The sequence below is a fragment of the Ambystoma mexicanum genome, chromosome 4q, assembly GCF_040938575.1.
Source record: "Ambystoma mexicanum isolate Mex_15411 chromosome 4q, UKY_AmexF1_1, whole genome shotgun sequence".
NCBI lineage: Eukaryota > Metazoa > Chordata > Amphibia > Caudata > Ambystomatidae > Ambystoma > Ambystoma mexicanum.
In genome coordinates, this window is record NC_090928.1 from 1,231,195,466 (window position 1) to 1,231,222,018 (window position 26,553).

At 43.8% G+C, this 26,553-nt stretch overlaps 1 protein-coding gene across 3 annotated transcripts in view; it reads left to right on the plus strand.

Moving 5' to 3' along the window:
* The first annotated feature begins 9,937 nt into the window (after window positions 1-9,937).
* The window catches only part of MRPL14 (mitochondrial ribosomal protein L14), a 91,893-nt gene continuing 75,277 nt past the window's right edge, over window positions 9,938-26,553 (plus strand). Inside the window, exon 1 of one of the 3 annotated variants that reach the window (XM_069608795.1) lies at window positions 9,938-10,032. Coding sequence is in view for 1 of the 3 variants with exons in the window: in XM_069608793.1 (XP_069464894.1) it covers window positions 15,590-15,735 (146 nt within the window). In the remaining 2 variants the exon portion in view is untranslated. Of the gene's footprint in view, window positions 10,033-15,466; window positions 15,736-26,553 lie in introns of those variants that run through there. The other 2 variants (XM_069608794.1, XM_069608793.1) reach the window with 2 other exon arrangements.

Consider the following 26,553-nt stretch of genomic DNA (forward strand, 5'->3'; position numbering starts at 1 on the left):
ACACAGAGTTCCTGAGATTCTATACCTCCCTATACTCGAAGGCCGACGGCCCCCATATCTCGGAAATCGACTCCTACCTGGAGGAACTTCCTCTCACAGTTCTATCTACTGACGCCTCCGCCTCCCTGGAAAGGCCCTTCACACCGAAGAGCTAACAGAAGCCATTGACTCACTTATGGCAGGGAAAGCACCTGGCCCGGACGGCCTCCCCATGGACTTCTATAAGCGTTATAAATCTATTCTGGTCCCGCAATTACTGGCTCTCTGGGAGGAGGCATGCGAGATAGGTATACACCCCCCTCTCTCCGTGAGGCCATGATAACAGTCCTTCTCAAACCTGGTAAACCCACACCCAATGCGGCTCATACCGCCCCCTCTCGTTAATAAACTGTGACGTTGAAATATACGCTAAACTCCTTGCTAATCGTCTGGCTCCACTCATGCCCCACATCATTCACCCCGACCAGGCAGGTTTTGTCCCAGGTAGGTCCTCATCCCTAAACCTTAGAAGTCTTTTGAATGTGATTAGCAGGATTAATCCAAATACGCAGGCAGTGGCAGCCACTCTGGACATGCAGAAGGCATTCGACTCAGTGTCTTGGGAGTATCTGTGGCGAGTTCTGGTAAAATGCAAATTTTGCCCCAACTTTCTGACCTGGGTCAGACTCCTCTACACCAAACCAGTCGCCAAGGTCCGCACCGAGGACAGATGTTCCATCCTCTTCCAGATAGCCAGAGGGATGCGACAGGGATGCCCCTTTTCCCCGCTGAAATTTGCGATAGCTGTGGAACCATTTGCAGACATGATGCGCGCCGGCACACTCCCACAGAGGCCTGCACATGGTGGGACAGACCGATATTGACTCCTTATATGCCGACGATGCCCTTCTTTACATTCGCTCCCCAGAGACCAACCTTGCTCCAATCCTTAACGACGTGGCCCGATTTGGACACATATCTGGACTGAAAGTTAACTGCTCTAAGTCGGCCCTATTCCCGCTCACTGACAACACAAAACCACCCTCTGACCTAAGGGGTTTCACTTGGTCTCAATCCAACTTTATGCACCTGGGGGTGTTGGTGTCCCGACACACTGAGAAGTTATGCGCCGACAACTATCAGAATTACCTAACTAACCTGACCACCAAAACCACTAGTCGGGCTAGACTCCCTATCTCCCTAGCTGGTAGAATCGTAATACTTAAAATGGTAGTGCTGCCTCAACTCCTATACCGATCACCAACCTCCCGCTATGACTAGGCGAGGAATTCTTCAAGACGCTACGCGGCATAACTAACACCTTTCTCTGGCACTCCGGTGCAGTCCGCCTCAAGCTAACTACACTCACAGCCCCCAAGGAATTGGGCGGGTTCGGCGCCCCCGACTTTCTCAGGTACTGGGCGGTAGCCCAAACCCAATTCGCGTCTATTGGTTCAACACCATTGACCCCCCTCTCATGTCCGACTTGAAAAACTGAAGGTCAGCGAACGTACGATTGGTTCCCTCATTCTTAAGCCCGCACCACCCGATCTTGACTCAGCAGACCCTGTTATTAGCACATCCCTGGCACTCACTAACGTATGGGCAATGGTCGCTACGCCTCACCCATTTCACAGTGACCTCCCGCTCTGGAATTTCTTCCCTGATGTTCCATACATCTCCCAATCCATGGTGTCTCGCTGGGCCGTGGCAGGCTTCTTGACTCTTCGTGATGTCTATGTACAGGGCAACTTCCTGGAGTGGTCAGACATCCCCCTCTCCCTCAAGCGTAAACCATCAGCATGGGTACAATACTCTTCACTCCATAGGAATCTTAAAGCCAGATACCCCGGATTTCCCATAGTATCACCAGACGATCCCATAATTGCTGAACTCTGTTCCGCCGATGCTTTCAGAGGGAAGGTATCAAGACTTTATCACTTGCTACAGACCAGAGCCGCCCCCTCTTTTACCAAACTAAGGCTTAAATGGGAAGAGGATCTCAGAGTTGAGGTTACAGACGAACGCTAGTCCCGTATGTGTGCGCGCACCCAGGAAGTGTCCTACAATTCTAGGATCAAATTACTGCAGTTTAAGGGGCTGCACAGATATCACCACACACCTACTAAATTGCATCGTATGTTTCATGATCTCTCACATGCTTGCCCCAGATGTGGCGCCGATCAAGCCACTTACATTCATATGATTTGGCACTGTCCACACCTGACACAATTCTGGCGCGACATATGCTCCACAATATCAGACCTACTAGATTATACCATAGACCCTTCTCCTATGCGCTGCCTCTTCCACGATTTCCCCAGATTGAAGCGTGACTCTAGGAAAATGGCAGGGCTCTGCATGGTGCTGGCAGTTCGCTGCATACTATTAGGTTGGCTTCGGCCTAACGCTCCCACTTATGGGCAGTGGCTAAGGGCAGTCATTTGGGCACACGACACCGAGGAGGCCTGGGGGGCACTTCAACATCTCCACTCGAGACCAAGGGACATTTGGCGGCGGTTTCGCGAATACATGTCTGCCTTGACCTCCAACTCAGATTCTGGGTTTTCCCCTCTCTCCCAATCCCCTCGGGGATCCCCCCCTGTGATTTGTCCCTTGTTGGCCCTGGGCGCACTACTTCCCTTATCATCTGCCCCTCTCGAGTTGCATGAGATCTCGCACTGTACTGTAATTCTCCTTGTATAATTTGCAAATTGTTATCATGCTATGCTTATTTCCGATCTGGTGTTCTCTCATATGCGTTGTCAAGACGAATAAATAACGTTTTTTTTTTAAAAAGGGGCTTTATCAACCCCATTGCGGCGGCCTACAACCAATTACCACCACCGGCAGCAGCAGCACCAGGAGTAAGGTACAGGACGCATAACCTTTCTTCCTGCCGCATAGCCTCCTGCCAACAGTGCTCCGGCCTTCTCAGCCATGTCCACCTCAGGCATTGTTGACAGTCTCCACTAGGCATGCTCATTAATGGAAATACAAAGAAATGGATGTTGCCTCTTTTTGCCAGGGCACAGATATTTTGTTCCTATTCTTTGGAGGCCTTCACCATGTGTCTCCTTATACCCAGGCTCATCCCTACACTCTCCAGGAACCGCCCAAACACTTGCGCCCCCATTGTTACCCAACCTAGCTAACCTCCTCAATATACTGCCTTGTCACCCTAAAGCCCACACTCTCTAAGCTCACACACCGTCATGCTGATCAACGCCCAATCAGCCATCGCACACGCACCCGAAATGTCAGACCTCATCACCTACCACAAACTAGCCACAATCTTCATCACCAAAACCTGGCTACCTCGAACCTCCTCCTATACCGTCAATGACCTCGTACCACCCGGGTATAGCATTCAACACGCAGTCCAATCAGGGGAAAAAGATGGGTGGCTATCATATACAAAAGTGACTGGACAGGTTTCGTTCAAAGCCAACCACCCCTTAACACAATAGGAAACCATTATGTACAAATTCCCCATCTCGCATTAAAACTCAACCACCTTCAACCACATCTACACACCACTTCACAGGTGTAGTACCTTCCAAGATGAGATCAATGACTTAATCTTGACCGCCTCAACCTTGCACGAATATAACGCCTTTCGTGAGGCCCCAATCGCCCCTGGGCCCACCCAACCAAGAGTGAAGCCCTCTTATCCATAGCTGAATCGGTAGACCTACCTCAACATGTGCTCTCCCCCACTCACATTAACAGGAATACATTAGACCTAGTCCTCACCCCCACTCCCTCCTAAACTGTGCTGATCCCATCGGCCTACACTGTCCGCATCACACAGCCACACCCTCGTCCCCAACTCACATAGCAGCCCATAAGCACCAGGATAAAAGCCCAATGCTTGCATAATGATCACTCAAAACCCTTCCTGTACGGTTGTATCCGAATTGTTCGTTTTACAACTGTTCGAATGACAATTGACCTTTTCACAATTGACCGAATTGTGAAGGTCAATTATACCATATATGTGGGGGGAAACCCCCCACAACTCCCCACCCAACGCCAAAACCCCTATATATATATATTACCAAACCGATATATATATATATATATATTCGGTCAATTGTGAAAAGGTCAACTGTGACCCTTTAAATTCGGTCAATTGTTCATTCAAACAATTGTAAACGAACAATTTGGGTAATACCTCCTGTACACACCATGGGAGAAAGATTGTCCAACTTCCCTTCCTTGGAGAAGGTTACCTCTCTTTTGGACTACTTTCGCCAAACCCGAAAGTACTTATCCGACACCTACGGACCAATCAAACTAAGCTGGGCCAGGACAAAACCCTCTGACTCTTGGTACACCGAGGAACTCCACAGTAATAAACAATTAGCTCATCAAAAAAATAGAGGGACAATACAAACAAACCAGAAGACCTCCTAGCTATCAAGGTCCTATGGTTCAAGCACTGAACCCTCATAACTGGAGCCAAAGATACCCATTAGACCAACACTGCTGCAACAGCCCCTAACAGGAGCAAAACCCTCTTGGCAGCTGGCAAGCAAGGCCCTAACCCCAAAGCAGTCACAGTGGTACCAGAGTCACTCCTGGACATTACCTAGACTCTGAGACTATCCACCAGCCACAAGATGACTATCTGTGTCTCAAGAAAGTGCTACTGTGCTAATTGTTTTGTAGTCACACAATGCTGTGTTACTGTCTGCCCCTCAACACTCTCGCCTGTTGATGTTACCAACTGCTTCTGAGCTAGGTCTGCACAATATAAATAAAATAATATAAATTCAAATAACACACCAAATAATCACCTTTCCGATTCCTGTGAAAAGGCCCAACCTGACCACTGTGCAATGCTGCAGCTTAACACCAGTCAAAGCCATATGCAATGGCATCCACAAACATATAGATATTTTTGCGCAGCCTCACCTGCACCCTTTGTTTACAGCCTGATCCAGACACATATATGCACAACTCCCGCCTAGACCCCACCCTGTACAACCCCAGTCCATAGAGCAGTTTTCCAGCCCGATCCAAACTATCTCTATAACACCGTCCACGCATCCATCAAAAAACACTATTCAACAGACTCTTAAAATGTACATGAAGGTGTCACTACAAAGCAGGCCCACTCATGCCACCTCAACAAAAGTCCTGCGCCCTCTAGACGGTCCTATCCATGCCCTTTTACAAACCTGAATCCATATCCACTTGTCAATGGCACATCCAGCTCCCTGATTACAAACAGCCCAAGCCATTTTCTTGGCAAGGTCCCATGTTGTCACATAATTACTGTATTAATTCTTCAGATACTACTGGCTTATCCTGAGGAATAAAATGACACCAAGCATTAGCTGTGAGTTGCAAAGTAAAGGTTCATTGGGTTATCAAACATAGATACTCAACCTGGGTAATTGCTACTAAGCAGGGTAGCAAGAATACAGTTAATATGCAAGAGGTGACACCACGGGTATGTAAATACAAACAACGACTCCCTGGCCTTAATTCACACCATTAAAGTAATGTAAAAAATGAGAAACTCCAAGGGTATTGATTACCACCCAATAGGTTAACAACACCTTCCCAATAATTACAACAAACATTACAGGGGTTATTATAGGTACCCTTAACACTTGAGCCCGGTTGATTGACAACATCTTTACATAATGAACAGCAGGTATATTTTTGTCAATACCTTTAACACCTGAAATTTGCACCAAACATAAGCAGAAATACATATGTTGACACCAAAAAGTACATGTAATTTGGTTAACACCAGATTTGCATCAAACATAAGAAAAAATGTATGTGTTGACACCAAAAGGTGCATATAAATTGGTTAACACCAACATGTGATTCGACATTAGTGTGGGGGTGATGGTGGTGTGTAGAGGGACATCCCCCTTGTAAAAATGTTCTCGTCACTGTTCACACTGTTCACATGCTCTCAGTACCCAAAATCAAATGAGCCAGAACAGGCAGAGCTAGCTTCCCATTCATAGCAGCCCTGCAATGGAATGCCCTTCCACCGCCCCTAAGAGTAGAAACCTCCCAGTTAGCCTTCCGCAAAGCCATCAGGACACTGCTATTCGCCTAATCCTGGACTATATGTTTACAACGTTTTTTCCTATGGCTGACCGGACTATATGTAAGCAATGTTTTTACAATGTCTGACGCATGCCTCATGTAACTAAACTCATTACCTGTAACAGCGCCTCGATGCCTCTGGGCTGATTGCGCGCTTTATACATAAAAAAAAAACTTTTAGAATATCAAAAGTCACACTTTGGAATTAACTGTCCAGCCCTGCTGTGTCTTGGTCAGGTTGGTGCATTAAATTTGGGAAATCCAGCTGGGATTGATTTGTTTCAAGGGTTGAGACGTACCAATTATTGGTAACCTTCATGTAGATGTAAATCCTTTATATTCCTCTCGAATGCATGTATGTACAGGGTTTGAAATTGAGGGGAGCAGGGAGCTATTTAGCACCTGCTGTAGCTTAGAAGAGCGTGGTTAGCGGGACACCAACAGCTACCAGGAACTACTTTTGGCTCCCCATGCCATGCTGATGCTGGACAAACACACCTATGTGAATTTAACTCTGTGCATTTGGACAAATCTATAGGCATTCGGGCATATCTATATAACATTTAAAGCATAAATGGTCTCAAATAAGGGACAGAATTATGTGTTTCCATCTCATGTGGAAGTCCGATTTGCAGAACGCTATGTACTAGCTGCTCGTGCCTCACTGCTTAATGCTGGACCCAGGAGCTGCTTTTAGCCCCTGCTTATTCAATCCTAATTTCGACCTCTATATATCGTGCGAGCGGAGACAGTGAAATATCTGTGTTGTTTTCAAAAGCAGGGAGCATGAGGAATTGTTCCAAGTACCTCCCTTGCAGTATGCCAAACTGGCCTATATCGTTATTGCGAGGTCCTGAGCTGCTACATCCTCCATTGTTAATTTGTATGAGCCCAAACCTCACTCTACAAAGCCACATGCCCCTTTGTTGGAGGTAGTTAGCATTCTCCTCCGCAAGGACCATCCTGACACTCCTTTAGAAACACCATGTGCCCCATTTACAAAGCCCCACACAGATGCTACACTTTCACATTTCAATTTACAAACCTGTCCTGTGGAGACTGCTCTTCACAGAACCCACTACGTAGCATGGTTTACTGTAATTCACCTCTCTGCAAACAATCATAAGAAATTCGCCCCTCTGTACAGGGACAATCCATCACTCAGCACAGGAATTGAAAGAAAAATATGCCGGAAAATGTCTCTCTCTCTGCACAGGACAAACTACATCCATCCCACACTTCTGCTGCAAAGGATACATCTCTTAAACCCCTTCTAGGCAGGGAAATCTCATCCCACTCCCTGCATACCTCTGGGTAGGGAAATCTCATCCCACTCTCTGCAAAGAGTGAATACCCAACACTGTCTTTTGTGAAGTACACTTGTCCCCATGTCAAATACCCAAATACCCCTGCTGTGCAAGACAACAAATCCCATACTTCCCCGGCTCTCTGCACAGGACAAATACCTAAGTTTGCACTCTCCGCACAGGACAAATACCTATGTTAGCCACTGCAAATGGCCGAATACACCCTCTGCACAGGACATACTGCACCTTTATACTGGAGCACAAGTAGTCTGTCATTCTTCACTACCCAAATGTGTCCTTCGCAGCAAGATGAATGCTCAAGTATGCCCGTGTTCATCAGCTCTTCAGCGCAAAACTGTCTCAAGGTCCTGCCTTCCCGCTTGTGCATTGATGACAAGGTGCTAAACTGCTCATGTATGGCCCACTGCACAAAACACATTCTCCCCTCTGCTGCTCGTAAGAGATCCACAAATGAACGCCCTTGCATGGGAGGACAAATCCCCTCTCTGCTACGGTGACAAGATGCTCTTATTTTGCTGGGACTGTCCCAGAACTGGGACCTCTCTTCCCCTGCCCCGAGAATTTTTTTAAACTAAACACCCTGCAGACATGCCAACATTCGTCAGGCCCTGTGAGGGAGATTTCACGATAGCAATTGGGAGAAAGTATTTTTCCCATAGGATTGCATTGGAGTTATAATTATTTTAGGCGGGAGACAGTAAAAAATAGCCATTCAAAAATCGGGAGTCTCCCGCCTAAATCGGGAGTGTTGGCATGTATGACCCTGTCCCGGTTTTGGGTAAAGGGAAGATGACCACTGATAGTTCCATCACGAAATGACTGAATATTGATAGTGGGCAACATTAATAAATCAAACAAGCATCGGAATACTTCTCCTATTTTCCTGTATCACATTAACCACATTACTGACATCGCAGGGTGGGCTCAAACCCCCAATCTTTCAGTTACCCATCACACACATTACCTGATTGTACCATAAAAGCTGGTTACAAAACGAACACATAGGAAGGCCTGTAATATTAATTGAAGAAATCTGAAGTATCTTGTGTTGGGAGGCAGGCAGGAACCACTCAGATATGACACCAGATCAGGTAAGTATAAAAAGAAGTTTTATTTTATTGTTGCAGATCAAAGATGAGAAGATAATACGGAAGGTTCAGGAAGGCGCATCCTCTCAATTGGCACTACCATGCTGCAGTTCCCAAACTGCCATTCATGTAACTCTAAGGTCCCTGAGAGTTTCACATTCCACTTAGCTCCACACATTCCATGAGGCATTGCACATACACTAACCAGATGAGACCAAGTCACTACACAATCACAGCAACAGCTCCTTTATTAATGGCATACTTACACAGTGCTTTAAGTGGGCCGGGGACAGACGGGGCAGGCAGTCTCTTAAAAGTGGGGTTGAGTGGGGCCCTGCCAGTGCCAACCGGTCCCACCACAAAGTTGGCAGGACACATTATCCCACTGCGGCCGCAACAGGAGATGCGCCCGCCATTAAGTCAGGCAAGCAGACTGTAACTGGCACGTCTGTCACTGTAAATTCGTCTGGTGACCACTCGCGCACGGGGTCACCAGAGGAAAGTTACTGTCCCTTTGTTTCCCCACCCCCTCTCCAGGTCACAGTGGTGTCTTTGGCCCTCTGCGAACCTGGGGACATTTTTTTAAACAATGGTTTGAAAAGCATGCAAACTGTAAGGTATGCACACAAATATATTAATGTTATATATTTGTGTGTGTACCTTACTATGGTTTGTGTACTTTTCAAGCCATCTTTCATAAACAGAGAAATATATTACATATTTCTCTGTTTATGAAAGATGGCTTGCATAGTACACAAACCATAGTAAGGTATGCATACACATATATAAATGCGTACATGCATTTATATATTTGCTTGTGTACCTTACCATGGTTTGAGTACTTTTTTTAGGCCATGCCAATCCCACAAGCCACGCCCCCAAATGAGGGCATCCCTTCGATTTCTTACCCCACTTAAAGCCCTGTACTTACATTATAAATCTTCACATTTTATGTGGAGGATAGCAGTCCAGTCCTAATACTGCGCAGTGAGGTGTTCTATCAGCTTTCGTACTCTTGATAGTCCTTTTATGTTTCTGAGCATTCCAGTTTTTTGTCTTGAAAATCTGGATACCCTACCATGTGCACAAGAATACAATCCAAAAGATAACTATCCACGTACCTAAATGTGTCCTGCACATAACACCCCCGCCCCCCACCCCTCTCTGTTGCACATAACAAAACACCCCTCTGCAGCCAGCAGGACAAACAAAGCCTCCCCACGAGAAAACAAAAAAATAACTAAGCATGCTCCACTAAAATAACAACCAAGTATGAGATAGCTTTAAGACAGAATTGCTGTCTTTCCCTCTCGGGCACGAGGCTGCCCACACCATCCAGCTCGCGCCACACCTGGCAAAAACAAAACGGACGTCGGTGAGGTGTGCAACCTTAGGCACGTGACTTCTCAGACACGCACGAACGTGCAACCCACGTGATAATGAGGAGCGGTGCGTTGCTAAGGTCCCTTTCTCAGATTGGGACACACCCACTACTGGGATACAATATCAGGGTGACCTGCCTTCAAAATAGAGAACACCCCGCCCCCAAAGAATTACAGGTTAGCACTTGGCCCGGAAACCTGCCTTCAGATCACAGAATTGTTTATAATGCGGGTTGTTTTCCTTTCAGCTCGGTCTTCTTAGTGGGTGCAATCCTCAAAAACGGGGTTACATGCCATTTCCACTCTATTTTTTTTTTAAACAAATCAATTAAACTACTTTGCAGTGCACGAGGCTCCTCCCCATAAGTGGGTTTTAAAACAACAAATGGAAAATGGGTAGTTTATTGAATAAGTTGGCATGTTATGCCCTAACGCGTTTAAACGTCGGTGGTTTCCTGATATTTAATGTCATTCTGTGAATCTACCACACCAGGCTTTTAGTGCTGGATTTTAATTTTACAAGCCTTATACAAGGATTGAATAAAGATTTGATGAGTGCTTTAACTATCTTTCAGATGTGTCCTAATGTTTCTTTATGCATATTCGCAAACAGAATAAAAATCATATAGGTAGATTTGTCTGGCGAATAATTGTCCTGGCAGCCGCGTTTCTTGGGGCGGGCAACGACCCGGGGCACAGTTGGGGGGTCGGGCGGAGGGGCGCAGCAGGCGGCCCACTCTGCGGCTTTGGGGGTCAAACAGTGGCCCATTTTATGCTATCACTGTATGACTGTGTCTAAGAAAATCCATCTGTAACGGCGCCACGATGCCCCAGGTCCGTTTGTGCGCTTTATAAATTCAAATAAATAAAAAATAAAAATATGCTATTTTACAGTGGTTATAAGGCACTAAGATTTAGTTGAAGCCATTGTTAAACGCAGAAAGTATTCGCAACATCAACCAGAAAATGCCATACATTAAGCAAAGGTCGTATCTGAATATTGTGCATTTCATTGCTAAGTATGGCCACCACACATAGCTCCACAGAATACATGGCTCCACGGAGTAAGGGTCACAAAAGCCTAGGATTTTTTTCTATCCCTATTTGGCTGCAGACTGGGCTCCCCTGTCGAATTAATATGTCGTATTTACGCACCTCAATTCATGCAGGACTCGCCGTCCGCGTTCCAATCAGGAAGGTTGCTGCTATCGGGTTGCTCCATGTGTCCGAAGCGACTAGGAGGTAAATTCCACCTCGCATGGCCAAGGTATTGTTAGTCTCGGTATAAATAATTATAGTCAGCGCCAATGCAAAGATTGGCACGGTGGAGATGCGGTCTCAGTCTCATATGCCTTCACATGCTTGCATTCCCCCGAGGCAGCACTTGTAACTGTGTTATGGTTTTTCACGCACTGTTATGAGGGATAGTGACCCACCTTGGGTATTCATTTCCTCATTCATACTATTACTTAAGTGTGGTTCTAATATTAAAAACACCATGAAGGCTAGCAAGCCCCTTTAGCTATTCACTCCATTTCTTTACCCATAGTGCCCTTTAAGAGCATTTTTCAACAAGCATGGACAGTTTCGAAACAGTTGCACTTTACCTACTTGGTCTTCAAATTGCAAGTGGATAGGCATTTTTTTTTTAAATGACTCCCCTCCATTCTTCATAGATGCCACTCAGCTGTGGATGGTTAGATGTGGATTTTTAACAAAACATATGGTGCAATGGCTGCTTGGCCTCCTTGGTGTTAGTCTCCCATCACGACCGGGCTCGGGCTCTCTTGGTTTAACTCGCCTGTGGGCACTGGGATATTTTTGGGCACTGCATTATTTTCAATGGGTGTATCCTGGCATCGAGAGATTGTAAACCGAACACTCTTTTGTTCACGTGCATGAATGGTTATTGTTGGATTTGTAGTTTTGTAGGTTTTATTTTAGTTTGAAGCTAGTAATGTCCATTTGTGTATACTTCCTTGTAGTGTACAATTTGGACCCCCTGATGAAGACATGGTCAAAATAAACAAACAGGTCGAAACCTGTAGGTAAACGGAAACTAGTTGGAAATGTGATCGTATAAATCATTACCATCATTGAGATCCACTCTAAATTATGACTACTTATATAACATCTGTTGAATATTATTGATTTATTCATGTTGTCATTGAATATCATCCAAAATGTATGTGAAAGCACTATTGTATGCATATGTTTGTATGAGTACGGGTGTTGAATAATTGAATGGATTGTGTTGTGTAGAAATTATTAATACTCTCTACACTGTTTTAGATGTGATTTTACCTTCCAATGTATTGTTGGTTCTAGTGATGATTCACTCATGATTAACTGTCATTTATAATTGTTGTATTAGTTTAAATAAATATTCTTGATACAGATTTATTAATTTCAGGCCTTTGGACATTTTTTTCAGTGTATATTGTTGTGATAATTCCCTTGTCCAACGTGTGGGGTTTACCTGCTTTTCAGTGTTCTCCTCTGAATGAATATGCTTTTACACATTACTTACCATTATATTTCTGTTACCTGGTAGATATTTGATGTTGGAGGTTCCCTCAAAACAAGTGCTAGCTGCACATGATTGAAGGGACGCCGTTTGCAAGAATCTAATCTTTAGACTTGCCATGCACCTTATGACTTGGAATGCTCTTTTTATACCTAGAAGTACGAAATCATTTGTCTATACTTAATTATTAGAAGTAAAAGCATGATGCTTGGACCTCATAAGGTATGAGTTTCCATGTTTGTAAACTCAGGGGTTGTTCATTGCTATTTTTGCACAAGGTCCATAATGATTATTTTCAAATGGCAAGACAGTGATATGATATGGCATTTATAGGCGCGACGAGGCAAAGGGGGGGACAGAGGGAAATACAGAGACAACGATCTTATTAGGCCAGGTGACATTGAGATTGTGCAAGTGCAGGGGAATGGGGTAAGGGGAAGTGCAGTATTTAGGATTTACATTAAAAAATATAAATGGAATGAATAAAAACAATAAGTAAAACATGCGGCCAGTGCAAGGGTAAGTGCAGACATTAAGTGTCAAGTGCTGGTAGGGGACTGTAGGGATACAGAAACAGTCCCCAAGTGCAGTGGTTGCCAGGGAGGCAGTGCATGTGTGCAACTGGCGGGGGAGGGTACTTGGACCCGAGATCAGTAGACTTTCATATTACGTGTAAATGACTGATTTGAAATCTGTATCCTTGACTGTATGAATACATAGTTTTAATATTCCGATGTATTTTAAGATGGGGAATGTTATCTCTTATCGAAAAGGATGAATTTAATTGTTTATATTTGATTGATTGTTAATAAGTGTATGAACTTTAGATTTTTTATTAATCTTTTTTATGTTCATGCTTCATGGTTATTGTCATTTGTGTACATGTGCCATAATGACTTATGTCGAATAAAGGCAATTGAACTTGAACTGCAAATCTATGGGCAGTACTTGGGTTAACTATAAATAGAAAGCTGTGTCCTGTTAGACATGGTGGCATTTGAGCAAATGCAGTTAATATCACCACATTCCAATCTGATGTCACTTTTATTATCCTCTTGGTGGCCAATGTGACATTCAGCTGCAGAGCCATTTGTATATTGTGTCTGTCAAGATTTCTAAAAGCAAGATATGTTTGCAGTTTTCTGTTTAAGAGACTCTATGTCCAAAACGGTTTCCAAAGCCTACAATATTTAATACACAGCTCACAAACGTAGTTTACTAAGTATGAGAAGTAATCCCTCTCGTTTACACTGGGTTTGGCCAAGCGGATCATTGCAACCGAGTGGGGATCATCGGACTGCCCCAAGATCAGCTGCTGTGCTACTGAAGTTGACAAGGTGTACAAGGCTAGAGGTTGCCTCCATAAATTCCAGAAGGTATGGGGTTGGTGGGAAGAGACGGAGGGATAAAGGGGTGGGGCTGACTCTGCTCTGATTGTGTTGATTTATTCAGCCTTCCTCTGCTGTCACATGGACTCTTGAACAATGTGAGACGCTTTGCCCTATTGCACCCCTTTCTTGAGGAGGGAATGCTGGGACAACCCTGCAGGTTGGAAAGATGCAGAGTGGCATCATTCTCCTTTGTCGCCTCTGTACCTAACGCATTGATGAATCATGACCCGCTGGGCTTCCCACCAACCCCCTGCCGGGGTGCCCTCGATTTTGTTGTCCCATGTGATGTGTAACCAAGCAATGGCATATTTTTGTTTGTTATATCATTTTTATAAACACAATAAAAATTGTTACATAAAAAGAAAGAGTTAGTTACAATTTTGGTTCTGCAATAACACATCTTGGTTCTTTCCTCATATAAACCTTGATAGAATACGTCCAAAGAGCTAACAGAGAAGGGTTCTTTGGGGAGATCCTCACAGGAACAGGAATCCTGCTCCCTGCAAGGGGAGTTTCTCCCAGTGAGGTTCTGCTTGCCTCTACCCTTACAGAGGTTGTTGCGGAGCAGCCTTGCCTCCCTAGACTCACAGGGGGACTCCCCCTTGGGGAGAAGGGATGCATTTCCTTGATTTTTGTCACCCCACCTCCCCAATGAAATCCTCTTTGGGATCCCTTTGTCGGAACCACGTTAGACCGGTTTTCACTGGACCTTGTTCTGATAAAAGCTGCCCAAATGTTCTATCATAAGAGGGAAAAGGACCTCCAAGCAGGGGGCATATCCTCTCCCTAACCACTTCTGGGCAACATTTGAAAAATAAGACCCTAGACAATTATGCACTGTTTAAATGACTGAAATTAGTTTCTAGACTCACAGGGGAGTCAAACCTATGATATGATAGGTTATTTAAAACGCACTTAATACCCAGAGGTTTCTATGCACGGACGCGGGGATCGAACCTGTGGTGCTTCGTGTCGTCTTGCTTCCAAAGTGAGCATGTGGCACCTGAGCTATTCTCCCGATTATATCACCCCTTGGTCCAAAATCATTCGACAATTAAGATGACTTTACCAGAAAATTGATAAAGTATAAAAAACAATATAGTCATTGAAACAATATAAACAGTTAGTTGCTGTAAAGTGACTAGTGGTACCAAAAAAGTGAAATGTGCAGAAATCATTTAGCTAATACATACATTAATCTCAACAAGATGTTAAAATTAGGAGCTATTGCTCACACATGTCTGCTATCCGACATACAGACTCAATGGACAACGCGGCCAGTGAATCACTGGAGTGCGCTATTATTTTGCTAAAAGTACCCCCGAGTGTTAGTCCTGCCAATTAAAAAAAGAACTATACGAAAAGGGACAGCGTATACCATTTTCTACAGCTACAAATGGATCTTTTCTTTCGGTCGTTAAAAGATGGCGGCCATGGTAAGTAACCTTCGTGATGCAGGACACAGGTAGCTTGCATTTCGCGTCGATCTCTTCATGGCAGTAGCAGTGGATGCAGTGTGATATTAAGTAATAGACTCGCTGCCTTCAATTCCTTATGAGTACGGCCGCTATTCCATTTTCCCATTTTTTTTGGGAAATCGGAGATTCTGATTCCGAGTACGACCCCCTGTGAAGTATCCTATGTTCTAGATGAACAGGCGCCATGATACTCGGGTCTGCGCTCGAGTCTCAGCAGTAAGTAAGGGGAAGCTGGTAGGCCAGCAGCTGCTATGACATGGCCGCCAGCCTGGCAGGGCTTCCAGGGAGAGCTGCGCCGCGCACACGTGACCTGCGCTGGGCTGGCATCATCATGCGGCATGCACTGCAGAGCAAGTGGAGCCCCAGTGACACGGGTTCACAGCCCACCGGCGTCCACTCCCCGCTATTACACCTGCACGCCGCTGCTGCCAGCCACACTGGTGAGATGCACTCATAGTTTCACAAGAAGGGCCCCGCAAAGCTCGTAAGGAATGTTTTTCTATATATCGCTGCTCTCATTTGTTCCCAGTGTTGGTACTTGGCCCCACTGTTGCGCAACAGGGGCATGGTGTACTTTAAGACGCCTGCCGCCCTGCTCCACTTCTCCCTTCAGAACATACATCGACCTGAACTGACTATTCATGTTAGACGCAAGTCGATGTTACTGTCATTCTATGGACAGAATCAACCGTACCCATAGAGTTTTACTATGAACTCTAATGTTCTAATCCGGTATGATGATGTTGCATTCCCTCTCTTTCTATGGTTTCTACAGAAATATCTGAAAGGGCACTTTCCATTGCTTAGCACTTCTAACCTCACTCTGTAAAGACTTTTAGGAGTTTGAGTATTCGGACTACATTTCAAGTAAGCAAAATTTGATGAACCCATACTTTTGTATTTTTTTTAGAAAACGTGGTCACCTAAAGTATGCAGTTTAGTGTTATTACACCAGTGACATTAGTGTTATTACACCAGTGACACTAAGATTCATTGTTACAGGTATCTGTCTATCAGGCGCTTGACCTACCACTATATACACAATCTAGATGTTAGTGGTAAGCATAACTTTATTATTGTTGAGTTACAACAATTTAATTAAATAAAACAGCGTTGCTTACGGCTGTTTCTGCACACGTTAGATGTTGAGACTCCTCCTTCTTTGAGTATTACTAAGAACATTCACAGACCCAGAGAGTTTTTTTAATGGAAAGCTATCCTACTGTAAAACATTCTTTATCCCCTGAAGAAGTTTTACCATGGTTACGACAACATAAGGAAGAACGAAACGTGCTTTTTTACGTCCTCCTTCTTTTTTTTTTTTTCTTTTTCTTCAGAACACACGTATTACTAACACATTAAAGGTTCTTAAGAGATATATGTTAGTAGCTGCTGGTATTGCACAAACCTCCAACAGAAAGACCCAACACAAAAATCAAGATGTGTTTCAGTTAACAGCGACTAACAATTTGTATTCTTACAAATGTGTGTGTGTGTGTATGTATGTATTCACTGAAAAAACTTTGTTAAAGGGACGTTATGGTTAAGTTGCACTAATAAAAACCTAAAAAAATAAAAAGTTTTCACCGTGCTGTTCATGGACCCCAAAAAAGTCTGCGAATCCAAGATGGCGGGCGTTTCAGGAAATCAGACGCAGTTCACGTTTTCTCACCATCCAATCAGCGGGTGCGTCCCAGTGTCCGCGGAGCACGCAAAAGTCTGCACATTTTTCTGGCCAATCAGAGGCCAGTCCGCGGACAGTGCGGCCAATCAGAGGCCCGAACAGGGAAGTGAGTCAGCGGAGCAGACATAGATATCACTCATTTTTATGCTATACATTTTGGTAATTTTTTTGTAATTAACTACTGGACGGATTTACACCAAATAAAAACCAAGCCGCCGCTCCTGCCGCAAATTTGGTGTAACTCCATCCAGCGGTTTGGGCTGTAGGCGTGAGCAGTTTTTTCCCATTATGTCTATGGGAAAAAAAGAAATTTTGGGATCCCCCCTTAAAACTTTGCTCCCCCTGGACCAAACCTCACCAAACTGTGCAAAGTTTGGTGAGGATTCGTCCAGGGGGAGCGAAGTTATAAGCCGCCCAAAAAGTGCTCTTCCTATGGAAATAGCAGCTTAACCATAACACACATATATATATATATACACACACACACACGTGTCTTTTTTTTTAAAAATCAATTTGTATGTTAATAAAACATTTTATTAGTCGATAACTCTTCTGGTAAAGTCATCTTAATTGTCGAATAATTTTGAACCAAGGGGTGATATAGGTTTGAATCGCCTGTGAGTTTAGAAATTAATTTCAGTCATCCAATCGGTTCATAACTGTCTAGGGTCTCTTTTTAAAAATAGTTTGTGTAATTCTAGGCCAACCCTTTTCAATTCTCAACCCTGGTGTCTCTTTAGTTTTGGTAAGATTTGAAGCCTGACTGTTGCTGGTCACTGGTACCCAGACCTCTACTTGCTAAAGTGTCAAGCCCTGCAAGTGTCCCTGTCAAACTTCCTGACTTGGAGTGATGGAAGATGGACTTACCTTTCCTCAGGGACCTGTTGTGATGTTTCACCATCTGTGTTGAGAGTGTGGGCTGATGAGCATGCCCTCAATGAGTTTCTCTAAATCGAGGGCACTGCTAAACTTGGCCTCAAGCTCTCTCTGTTGTTATCAACTGTGCCATGTATGCAACCTTGATGGCAAGCCATGAAGGAGATCTGAAAGTGATCCTGATTTCTGCACGGGCTTGTGTAGGAATTGGTCAAGCATCTTGATGCCTGAGAGAGCACAGTTTTTCCCAACCCACCATCTATTAAAGTAAATTCTGAAGTACTCCTTAAAGGGACAATGCTCTGGGTTGGGTCTAATCCTTGCTGACTTAAAGGGGCCATGTCCCGTGTAGTATTTGGAACAGTAGTGCAGGTCTGGCCACTTATGGGAGAAAGGGTTGTAGAACATTTCCTGCACAATGTATTTGGGGACACCCTGACGCTGTCTGCTCTTAAAGGGCCTGTATCAGATATGGGGTGTTTTGCGACTGCCCCCCACGTGAATGGAGCTAAGAGGGTGACCAGGGCATCCTCCGCATGACACCCCCTGCGATCATTATCCACCGACTTTGGGGAGGTACCCAGGCCCCAGAGTTACCCCCCTGGCAATCACCATAACCAGGCAGGGGACACTTCTTTGCCTCAGACACTGCCCTGATAGGTTTAATCGCATTTGTTTTCCTTCCACGTGTCGTCTTCTACCTGCAGTGGATGCAGTCAACCCTTTCAGGAGGTGTTGGAATTTGTTATTTCCAGACCCCTCGTTTTTGGATGCAGTATGAGCAAGATATAGCATTGCTTCTGTGACATGTCCCCAGAACATTTGTGCTCGAACCACTCCTTGGACCAAGGATCCAATCAAGAAGGAGGTGGGGTTCTGCCCCTAATTGCAAAAGGAGCTGTGATTTCAGTGCCTCCGCAGGTTTTGGGTCAGGTTTTTTATTTTTAAATGATATTCCTAGTGCCGAAACATTCCCTGACATTCGATTTTTTAATTTTTAATTTTCTTTATCAATGGGGTCAACAAGCAAGTTTGCACTACATTTTTCTAGATGCAGACACTTCAAGCCATCGCACTGCTGCTGAGGAAGAGGAAATGCATGATTCCTTGGGCGATACTTACTTCAACATTATGACCTTTCCAGCCCTTCATTGTTTCCTTTGCTGCGCAACTCCCTGGGGTCAATTCCAGTTTCCGTTTGGCCTGGAATCGGCCCCACGTGTCTTCAGCAAGGTTCTGCTCTGCTCATAGTTATCCTATAAGGGAAAGGCATAACGGGTTGCCCTTATGTACAGAACTGGCTCATTTAAGATCTTTCCAGCAGACTCTGTTTGTAAGACACATCGTCACCTTTTGGAACAGTAGGCTTGTGAATTTAAATAAGTCTTCCCTACTCCTTTCCCAGGAACGGAAACACTTTGGTGTCTTTTCAAAACCTTGCTGGGCATGTGTTTCTCCCTCAGTTACCAAAGATCAAGCCCAAAACCAAATTAAGACTGCCCCTTTCACAAAGCTGATCACCCACCCTGATGATCTGCCTGAAAGTGTAGGTCGGTAGGTTTATCACCTGAGTCATTGGTTGCCTGACTTGTTCATATGTATCCATTAACTTCTCAGAGTTCTGGGATTTGTAGATACCTATTAATGGTGGAGATACACTCATGCTTTCCTTGGGGATTACGTTGAAAGCTGCCATCCCTCTTGCTGCCATTATGGTTGCAAGTTTGAAGCAATTTGGAGTTACACTGGGTATGTTAATGTTAAAGGATATTTGTACTGCGCACTTTCACCACTGGAGTGGTCCCCTAGCGCTCTGGCGGGTCTGTAAAGGAAGAGGTTGTGGTGAGTTAGTAGAACCGAGCGGGAAAAGTGAAAGAGAGCAGTGATGTGCTGTTTGCAGCTTCAGTTCATTATCACCGTACGCTGAGTTTAGGTGTGCTATTTTGGTTGATACCCGTCGTGTTCTGTTGTGCAGAGCTATGTGTGGTTTGTTTAGTTGTTGTGGTGTAGTGAAGATTGTGCAGTTTGCTGTGCTTTTAGGAGTGCGGTTGTGTTTGGTTAGAGTTTAAGAGATGTATGCAGAAGGGTGAAATTCTTAGTGGGTTGGTTAGAGGCCTCGCTATCTAGATGTGGTATATGCTAAATTCCAAATTCTTTCTAAATGTGGCATGTTAATATCGCCACATTTCCGTCTGTGCGGAATTGGCCAATTTTCACAATCCTGTCTGGATGTGGCGCAAGCTTATACTCACTATTATATCTAAATGTTGCACCGCTTAATATTCGTAGTCCTATATAGATGTGATGTAAGATAATATTCAGAAATTATGTGGCACAGGCTAACTTGCTCAATCCTGTCTGGAAGTGGCACAAGCTAATCCCGTTTGGCTGGGGGTTATTTTATAAGGTAGAGTTGGTTTGGAGAGTGGTAGCCTTGTGAGCATGAGAAAGAGGTTGGATAGTGTGGATGCATGATTGCATTGGGTTAGGTTGACCCATGGTTCATAGTCATTGTGTCTGTGGGGGGGGGGTGCTTGGTAGTGGGTAAGGTTGGTAGTTGTGAACATAAATGAGTCACGCCTCGTACAATGAGACTGGCATCTTTGCACAACTGTGTAGCAAAAAATGTTGCCAAGCTAATTTAAGGATAGAGTATACAATATTTAATATGTAATACAAAGTAATTAAAAGATCATTTGTTCAAAAAACAATGGTCATCAAGTGTAAATCGCACTTCTAAATATAATCTGTAGTATTTGCTTAATCTGTGCGCTCTGTTGGGAGTATGTTGTCACACATACCAAGTTTTCCACTGGATCTCGTGTTATAGGTTTCAATGCTTCTAGTCTGTTGGTTACCAGCTTTTTCCGCCCCAGTGTTCACTAATGCCTGATCATATCCTCGTTTGAAGAATTTCTCTTTAAGGTCTTTCACTTTGGTGGTATGTTCATGGTTTTCTGAAATTATTCGCCTATAACGTAGGACTTGGCTGAAAGATATACTTTCCACAGTTTTCTTTGGATGAAAGCTTTTAGCATGCAGTAAACCGTTCCTGTCAGTGGCTTTAGTAAACCCTGTAGTTTCAATTTTACCAAATTTGGTATAAACTTCACATCAAGAAATTCTATAACAGATTTGCTGGTTTCGAATTTGAATTTGATTCTCGGGACCATCGTGTTCATAAATTAAAAAAATTCGGCTAGTTCTTCTTGGGACCATCCCATACCCCGAAAAGACAGTCAAGGAATTTTACCAAAAACCTCAAAAGTTAAGTCAATTTTAAGTTGCAAAAGATGTTGTTTTCCTCTAAATATGCCATGTAAGTGTTGGTGTAAATTAGAAAGCATTTCATTAGCAACTCAATCAAACATGTAATGATGTATATATTTATTTCACAGAACTGATGAATTGTTATACCTGATGAAGGGCAGCCAAGCCCGAAAGGCGTCGTATGTATTGAGAGAAAAGGATATACTTAGAAATCATCTTTGTACCTAATTGTATATCTTTATTTCTGGAACTAAGAAAGTATGCATGAGATCCTAATTTTCTAACAACCTTTCAAAAATTGCAATTTTTTTTTCACCATTTGCAGTATGTGAAAAACTATCATTTTCTATCCCATTCTTTTGTGTGCTACAGATTATATTTAGAAGTGCGATTTACACTTGATGACCTTTGTTTTTTGTACAAATTATCTTGCTTTTTTGTAAATTAATTACTTTGTATTAAATATTGTATACTCTATCCTGAATTTCGTTTGGCAAAATGTGTTTGCTACACAGTTGTGCACAGATGCTAGTCTCATTGTACTAGGTGCGACTCATTTTTCTTCATGTTTAAATTGATCTTGTAGACCAAGATCTACATCTGTGGCACCTAAACACATTGAAACTTTTCTTCATTACTATTTTATTATCATCATACCTTGATTAAAACTGGTTACATTATTCGAGTGCCCCTCTGCACCATTGTTTTTCTACAGTTGTTAGTTGTGCCTGTTTGTGTCAACCTTGATAGCTGTTGTTCCGTCCTGATTGGTTGTTGCTGGTGGTCGGTTCCGTCCTGAATTGTATTTCCTGTTGTTGTGGGCGTTCCCCTCTCTGTTGGTTCTAGGTGTTGGCTCATGGGTTCTGTCAGCTGGTTATCTTTGTATTTATGGTGTTTTATTATTTCATTGTTTTCCGTCTGGTTCCTAGGTGTAGAAGAGCCAGGTTTTTAGTCGTTTTCTGAATATTAGGTGGTCTTTGGTGTTCCTTATTTCTTTCGGGAGGTTGTTCAAGGTTTTAGCCGCCTAGTGGGAGAAAGTGGAGCCCACAAGTTTTTCCTGGCGTATGGCTTTCGTTCCAGGTGAATTTCATTGCTTGATCTGAGGAGTCTCGTCGGCTTGTAGATGATTATTTTCTTTTGTAGGAATTCTGCTCCCTGGCCGTTGATGCCCTGTGTGTTATGGTCATGGTTTTGAACGTGATGCGTTGTTGGATTGGAAGCCAATGTAGCATTTTTAGTGCTGGCGTGATCTCGTCTAGACAGTTTGAGGTGGTGTCTGACTGCAGCATTTTGGATGCGTTGTAGGTTCTTCACTAGGTGTTCCAGCATTCCGAGGTACAGGCTGTTGGCGTAGTCGATTCTTGACATGAGGAGGGCGACGATAGTTAGTGTTTTGTGGGTGAAGATCAGGAACGGTAGGATTCTTTTTGTTGAGTGAAGGAGGAAGATTATTTAGTTTACTTGTGGTTCCAATGTAAGCGCGTTGTCCAATAGGACTCCCAGGATTTTTACTAGGTTTGATGGTGTGGGCGAAGTTCCCAATTCTGTCGGCCACAGTATGTAGGTGGTGGTCTCTTGATTTTTGCATATAATCATGATTTCTGTCTTTCCTGGGTTGATTTTTAGGTTGTTGGTGTTCAACCAGTCCTAGATTTCTTTGAGGCATTCTCCTAGAGTTGAGTGTTCTTCTTGTGCATCTTCGATTTTGTAGATGATTTGAGTGTCGTCTGCGTGGTTGTAGCACGTAAGATTGTATTTTTTAAATCTTGATTAGCAGAGTCTGGTAGAGTACAGTGGTGATAGTGAGGATCCTTGTGGAACTCTGCAGTCAAATCGCATCTAAAACTTGAAGGGCTCTATCCCGACAGTTTCTGTTCTGTTTGCTAGGAATTATTTTATCAAGAGTAGTGCTAAGTCGGTTATACCTATCTCGTCTAGTCTTTTGATGAGGGTGTCATGGCTTACTGTGTCGAATGCTGCCGAGGTCAAGCAGAATTGGGGCTGAGGTTGTGTTGGAATCAGCGTTTGTGTTTAGGTCATCCCAGATGGACAGGAGTGTCGATTCTTATCCTCTTGCGGGTCTGAACCCGACTTGTGCTTGGTCCAGCAGTTGGTGCTTTTCTATGTGCTTTTGGGTTAGTTTGTATAGGTAGGTTTCTAGGAGTTTTGCCGGGCAGGGGATGTTTGAAATAGGCCTGTAATTGGAGAGGTCTTCTACGTCGTCACTTGTGTTCTTAAGTAGTGGTTTGATATACGCTGATTTGAAGGATTGTGGTACGGTCCCTGTTGCGTGTGACAGATTCAGGAGATTTCTGTAATATTCTGATGGCGTTCCTTGTGAGAGGATTGGTTTGTAGATGTCTGGGGAGCACAGATCCATGGGCGAGCCTGCTTTCTTGCTATGTTTTACAAGCTTAACCAATGTCTCCACTGATCTTTGTGGGAAGTTTTGGAGTTTGTGCTCTAGCTCCTCGTTGGATATGATTGATTGTATGTTAGGATTTGTTAGTCTGTTTTGTCTGATATTGTTGATTAAATGTTTGAAATGGTCTTCTAGGTTGTTACAGAGTTTCTGTGATGGTATTGGAGTGTTGTCGCAACCTGGTGGGTTTCTCATTTCGTTAATGTTGTTGAACATTTCTTTTTGTGTGTTGGTTGCTTTGGTGATTCTGTCATCATAATGCCCTTTCTGTGCCGTTTGAATTTCCTTCTTGTACAATTGAATTTGTCTCTGGAACTGAGTTTTCATATCTCGGTTATGTTCTTTCCTCCATTCTAGTTCCAGCTTCTTGTTCTTTTTCATGGTGCTTAGTAGTGGCGTAAATAATTTTGTCAATTATCTGTTTCTTGAGGGGTAAACATTTTTTCCGTGGCGATTGTTTTCGATTGTGGCAGCATTGTGTCGGCAATCCATGTATGTAAATGGTCTGTTTTTCCATCTAGGTCAGCCTTCTCCAGTTCAGTCGCGGATGGTTTTGTCACCTCCTTTTGTTCTATTAGATTTCTTGTTTTTGACGGTTTGCTAGTTTCTTTTTGTGGTGGTTGGGAGTTTCAGGGGCTGGTTGGCAGCTTTCGTTGGCAGCGTGATCACAAATGGGATGATGAGATGGTTGCTCCAAAGTTTCTGTATTGGCGATGCAGCAGTGGTTTTTGTTGGTGAAAATTGCATCAAGTGTGTGCCCTGCCGAGTGTGTTGCCCCTTTGACCAGTTGTTGTAGTTTCATGGTTGTTATTTGCCCGATTGGTGAGCTTTGTGAGTTGGCATGTTTGTTTTTCTTCGATATATGTTGAAGTCCCCCAGGATTATCAGATGCTCATGTTGGAAGGCTATGTTGGTGATGGCTTCTATGAAGTTGTCGACGAAGGTTGCATCGTATGTCAGTGGTCTGTAAACCAGTATGAATTTAATGTTTTTGGATTTGCAATATGTGTATGACCATGGTTTCACAGTTCTCGATGTTTAGAGGTTTGTCTGTTTTTTTAATTTTCAGGTGTTCTCTGAATGCTATAGCGAGGCCTCCTCCTTTTTTTTCCTTTTTTTTTTTCTTTCCTTTCCTGGTTAACTGTAGGCATTTGAAGTTGATGGGGTGGCAGCTTTTGAGTGTGATTTTTGTAGTTGTTGTCCAGCCATGTTTCTTTGATGAATAGGATGTTGATACCGTTGTTGCAGGGCAGGTCGAAGATCTGAGTGTTTTGACATTGATCTTGCGTTGATTAGGTTGCAGTGGATTTTTTATGGTGTAATTTGGTTTGTGCTTGATCATCAGTGTTGTCTTCTGGCTGGTGTTTTGGTTTTCTTCCATGTAGATCTCCGGTTGTGTTGTTGGTACAGTTGTGTTTTGTGTCGTCGTCGAATAGCTTTTCTAGGCTAAGTCTTAGGTTTTTGTTTTCTTCAGGTTCCTCTTCTAAATTATGTGGCTGTTGAATGGTGGTTCCTTTTGATCTGGTGATATATGGGGTTAGGGCATTGATCGTGTTCTTTCTTCTTCGGCGTCGTGTGTCTGTCTTTCTTGATTTGTTCGTTGGGTTGGTTCGTTCCGGTGAGTGGTTGTTTGCCAGGTATGGTGTTAGGTATAGGTACTTTACTCTTCTTTCTGCGGTAGTTCTGTTTTTGCTCTTGTCGATGGGGGGTGTGTTCCACAGTTGTGGGTCTGTGGTGGTGTTCAGTTAGGTTTGTTCTCTCTTCCCCTTTGTCTGTCTTGTAGTCCTATTCCTTTTCACATTTTTGTGTGATTTGTTGGTTGTTGTGGGATTGATGTCGGACTGTTACTCCCTTTTGGTATTCGTTTGGGTTGTCGTGGTCGGGTTCCTTGTATGATTGGTAGGTTTATAATTCCTTGGGGTTACCTTCGGGGTTGGGGTTGCAGGGGCGGTAGCCCATGTGCATCTCTTTTTCCCGTTTGCTCTTTTTTTTGTTATGATTGTACGCTTTGTTCGGTTCTTTACTTCCTTGCTTGTATGATTGTGGGTGTGGTGGTTTTGTGTTTTTAGTCTGGCTGTCTTGCGGGGTTGGTCTGGGTTGGATGCAGGTTTGTCGAATACCGGCTTGTGGGCTGTCTGGTGGTATGACTTGCTAGATAACGTGCGTCTGGTTCAGTGGAGGCCAATGTCAACAAGCTATGTGTAGCTGGTGACTGTGGGGGATAATCTATTCAGGGTTATATGGCTAGTGCAACTCTCTGCTATTCATGCAGGCTAGTATTCACAGTTGTATCTTAGAGTGTCCCTCTCTAGATGTGACTCAAGGCATTATTAACAACTCTGTGAGATGTGACGCAGGCTAATCTTCACAGTACTATCCTAGTGTGGCGCTGGCTAATATTCACAGTTCTCTCTTGAAGTGGCATTATCTAGATGTGACTAAATGCAATTTTAACAATTCTCTAATAGTGCAATGCAGGCCAATATTCACAGTACCATCTCAGTGTGGCAAATGCTGATATTCACAATATCCCTATGTGGTCCAGGCAAATAATCACAGTTCTATCTTAATGTGACACTCTCTAGATGTGACTCAAGGCAATATTAACCGTTCTCTCAGAGTGCGACGCAGGCTAATATTCATAGTACTATCCCAATGTGGTAAATGTAGATATTCACAGTACTATTGGGTGGAGTGGCGGGGCTTCCGGAGTACAGTGATTGCTGTACTCCCCAACCAGGCTTGGTATCATGAATGCTTGGGGTTGTGACCCCAGGAGGAACGTCAAAACTGTTATGGTTCTCCCAGAAACTGAATGTCTCGGCCCTTCTTGTTAGTGCAGACAAATATAGTAATTTCTCTTCGACCACAGACTTCTTCAATACGATCTGCTGGAAGTTTGGAGTCCCTATCCTGGGCCTGTTTGTGTCAAGCCACAACTCTTGCTTCTAGCACGCGGCTCGGATGATCTGTCTTTCCCTTGACCACACAGTCTTTGAGTTTTCCCCCCATCCCTTCTGTCAAGCATTCTTCCCAAGAAAGAGGAGGAG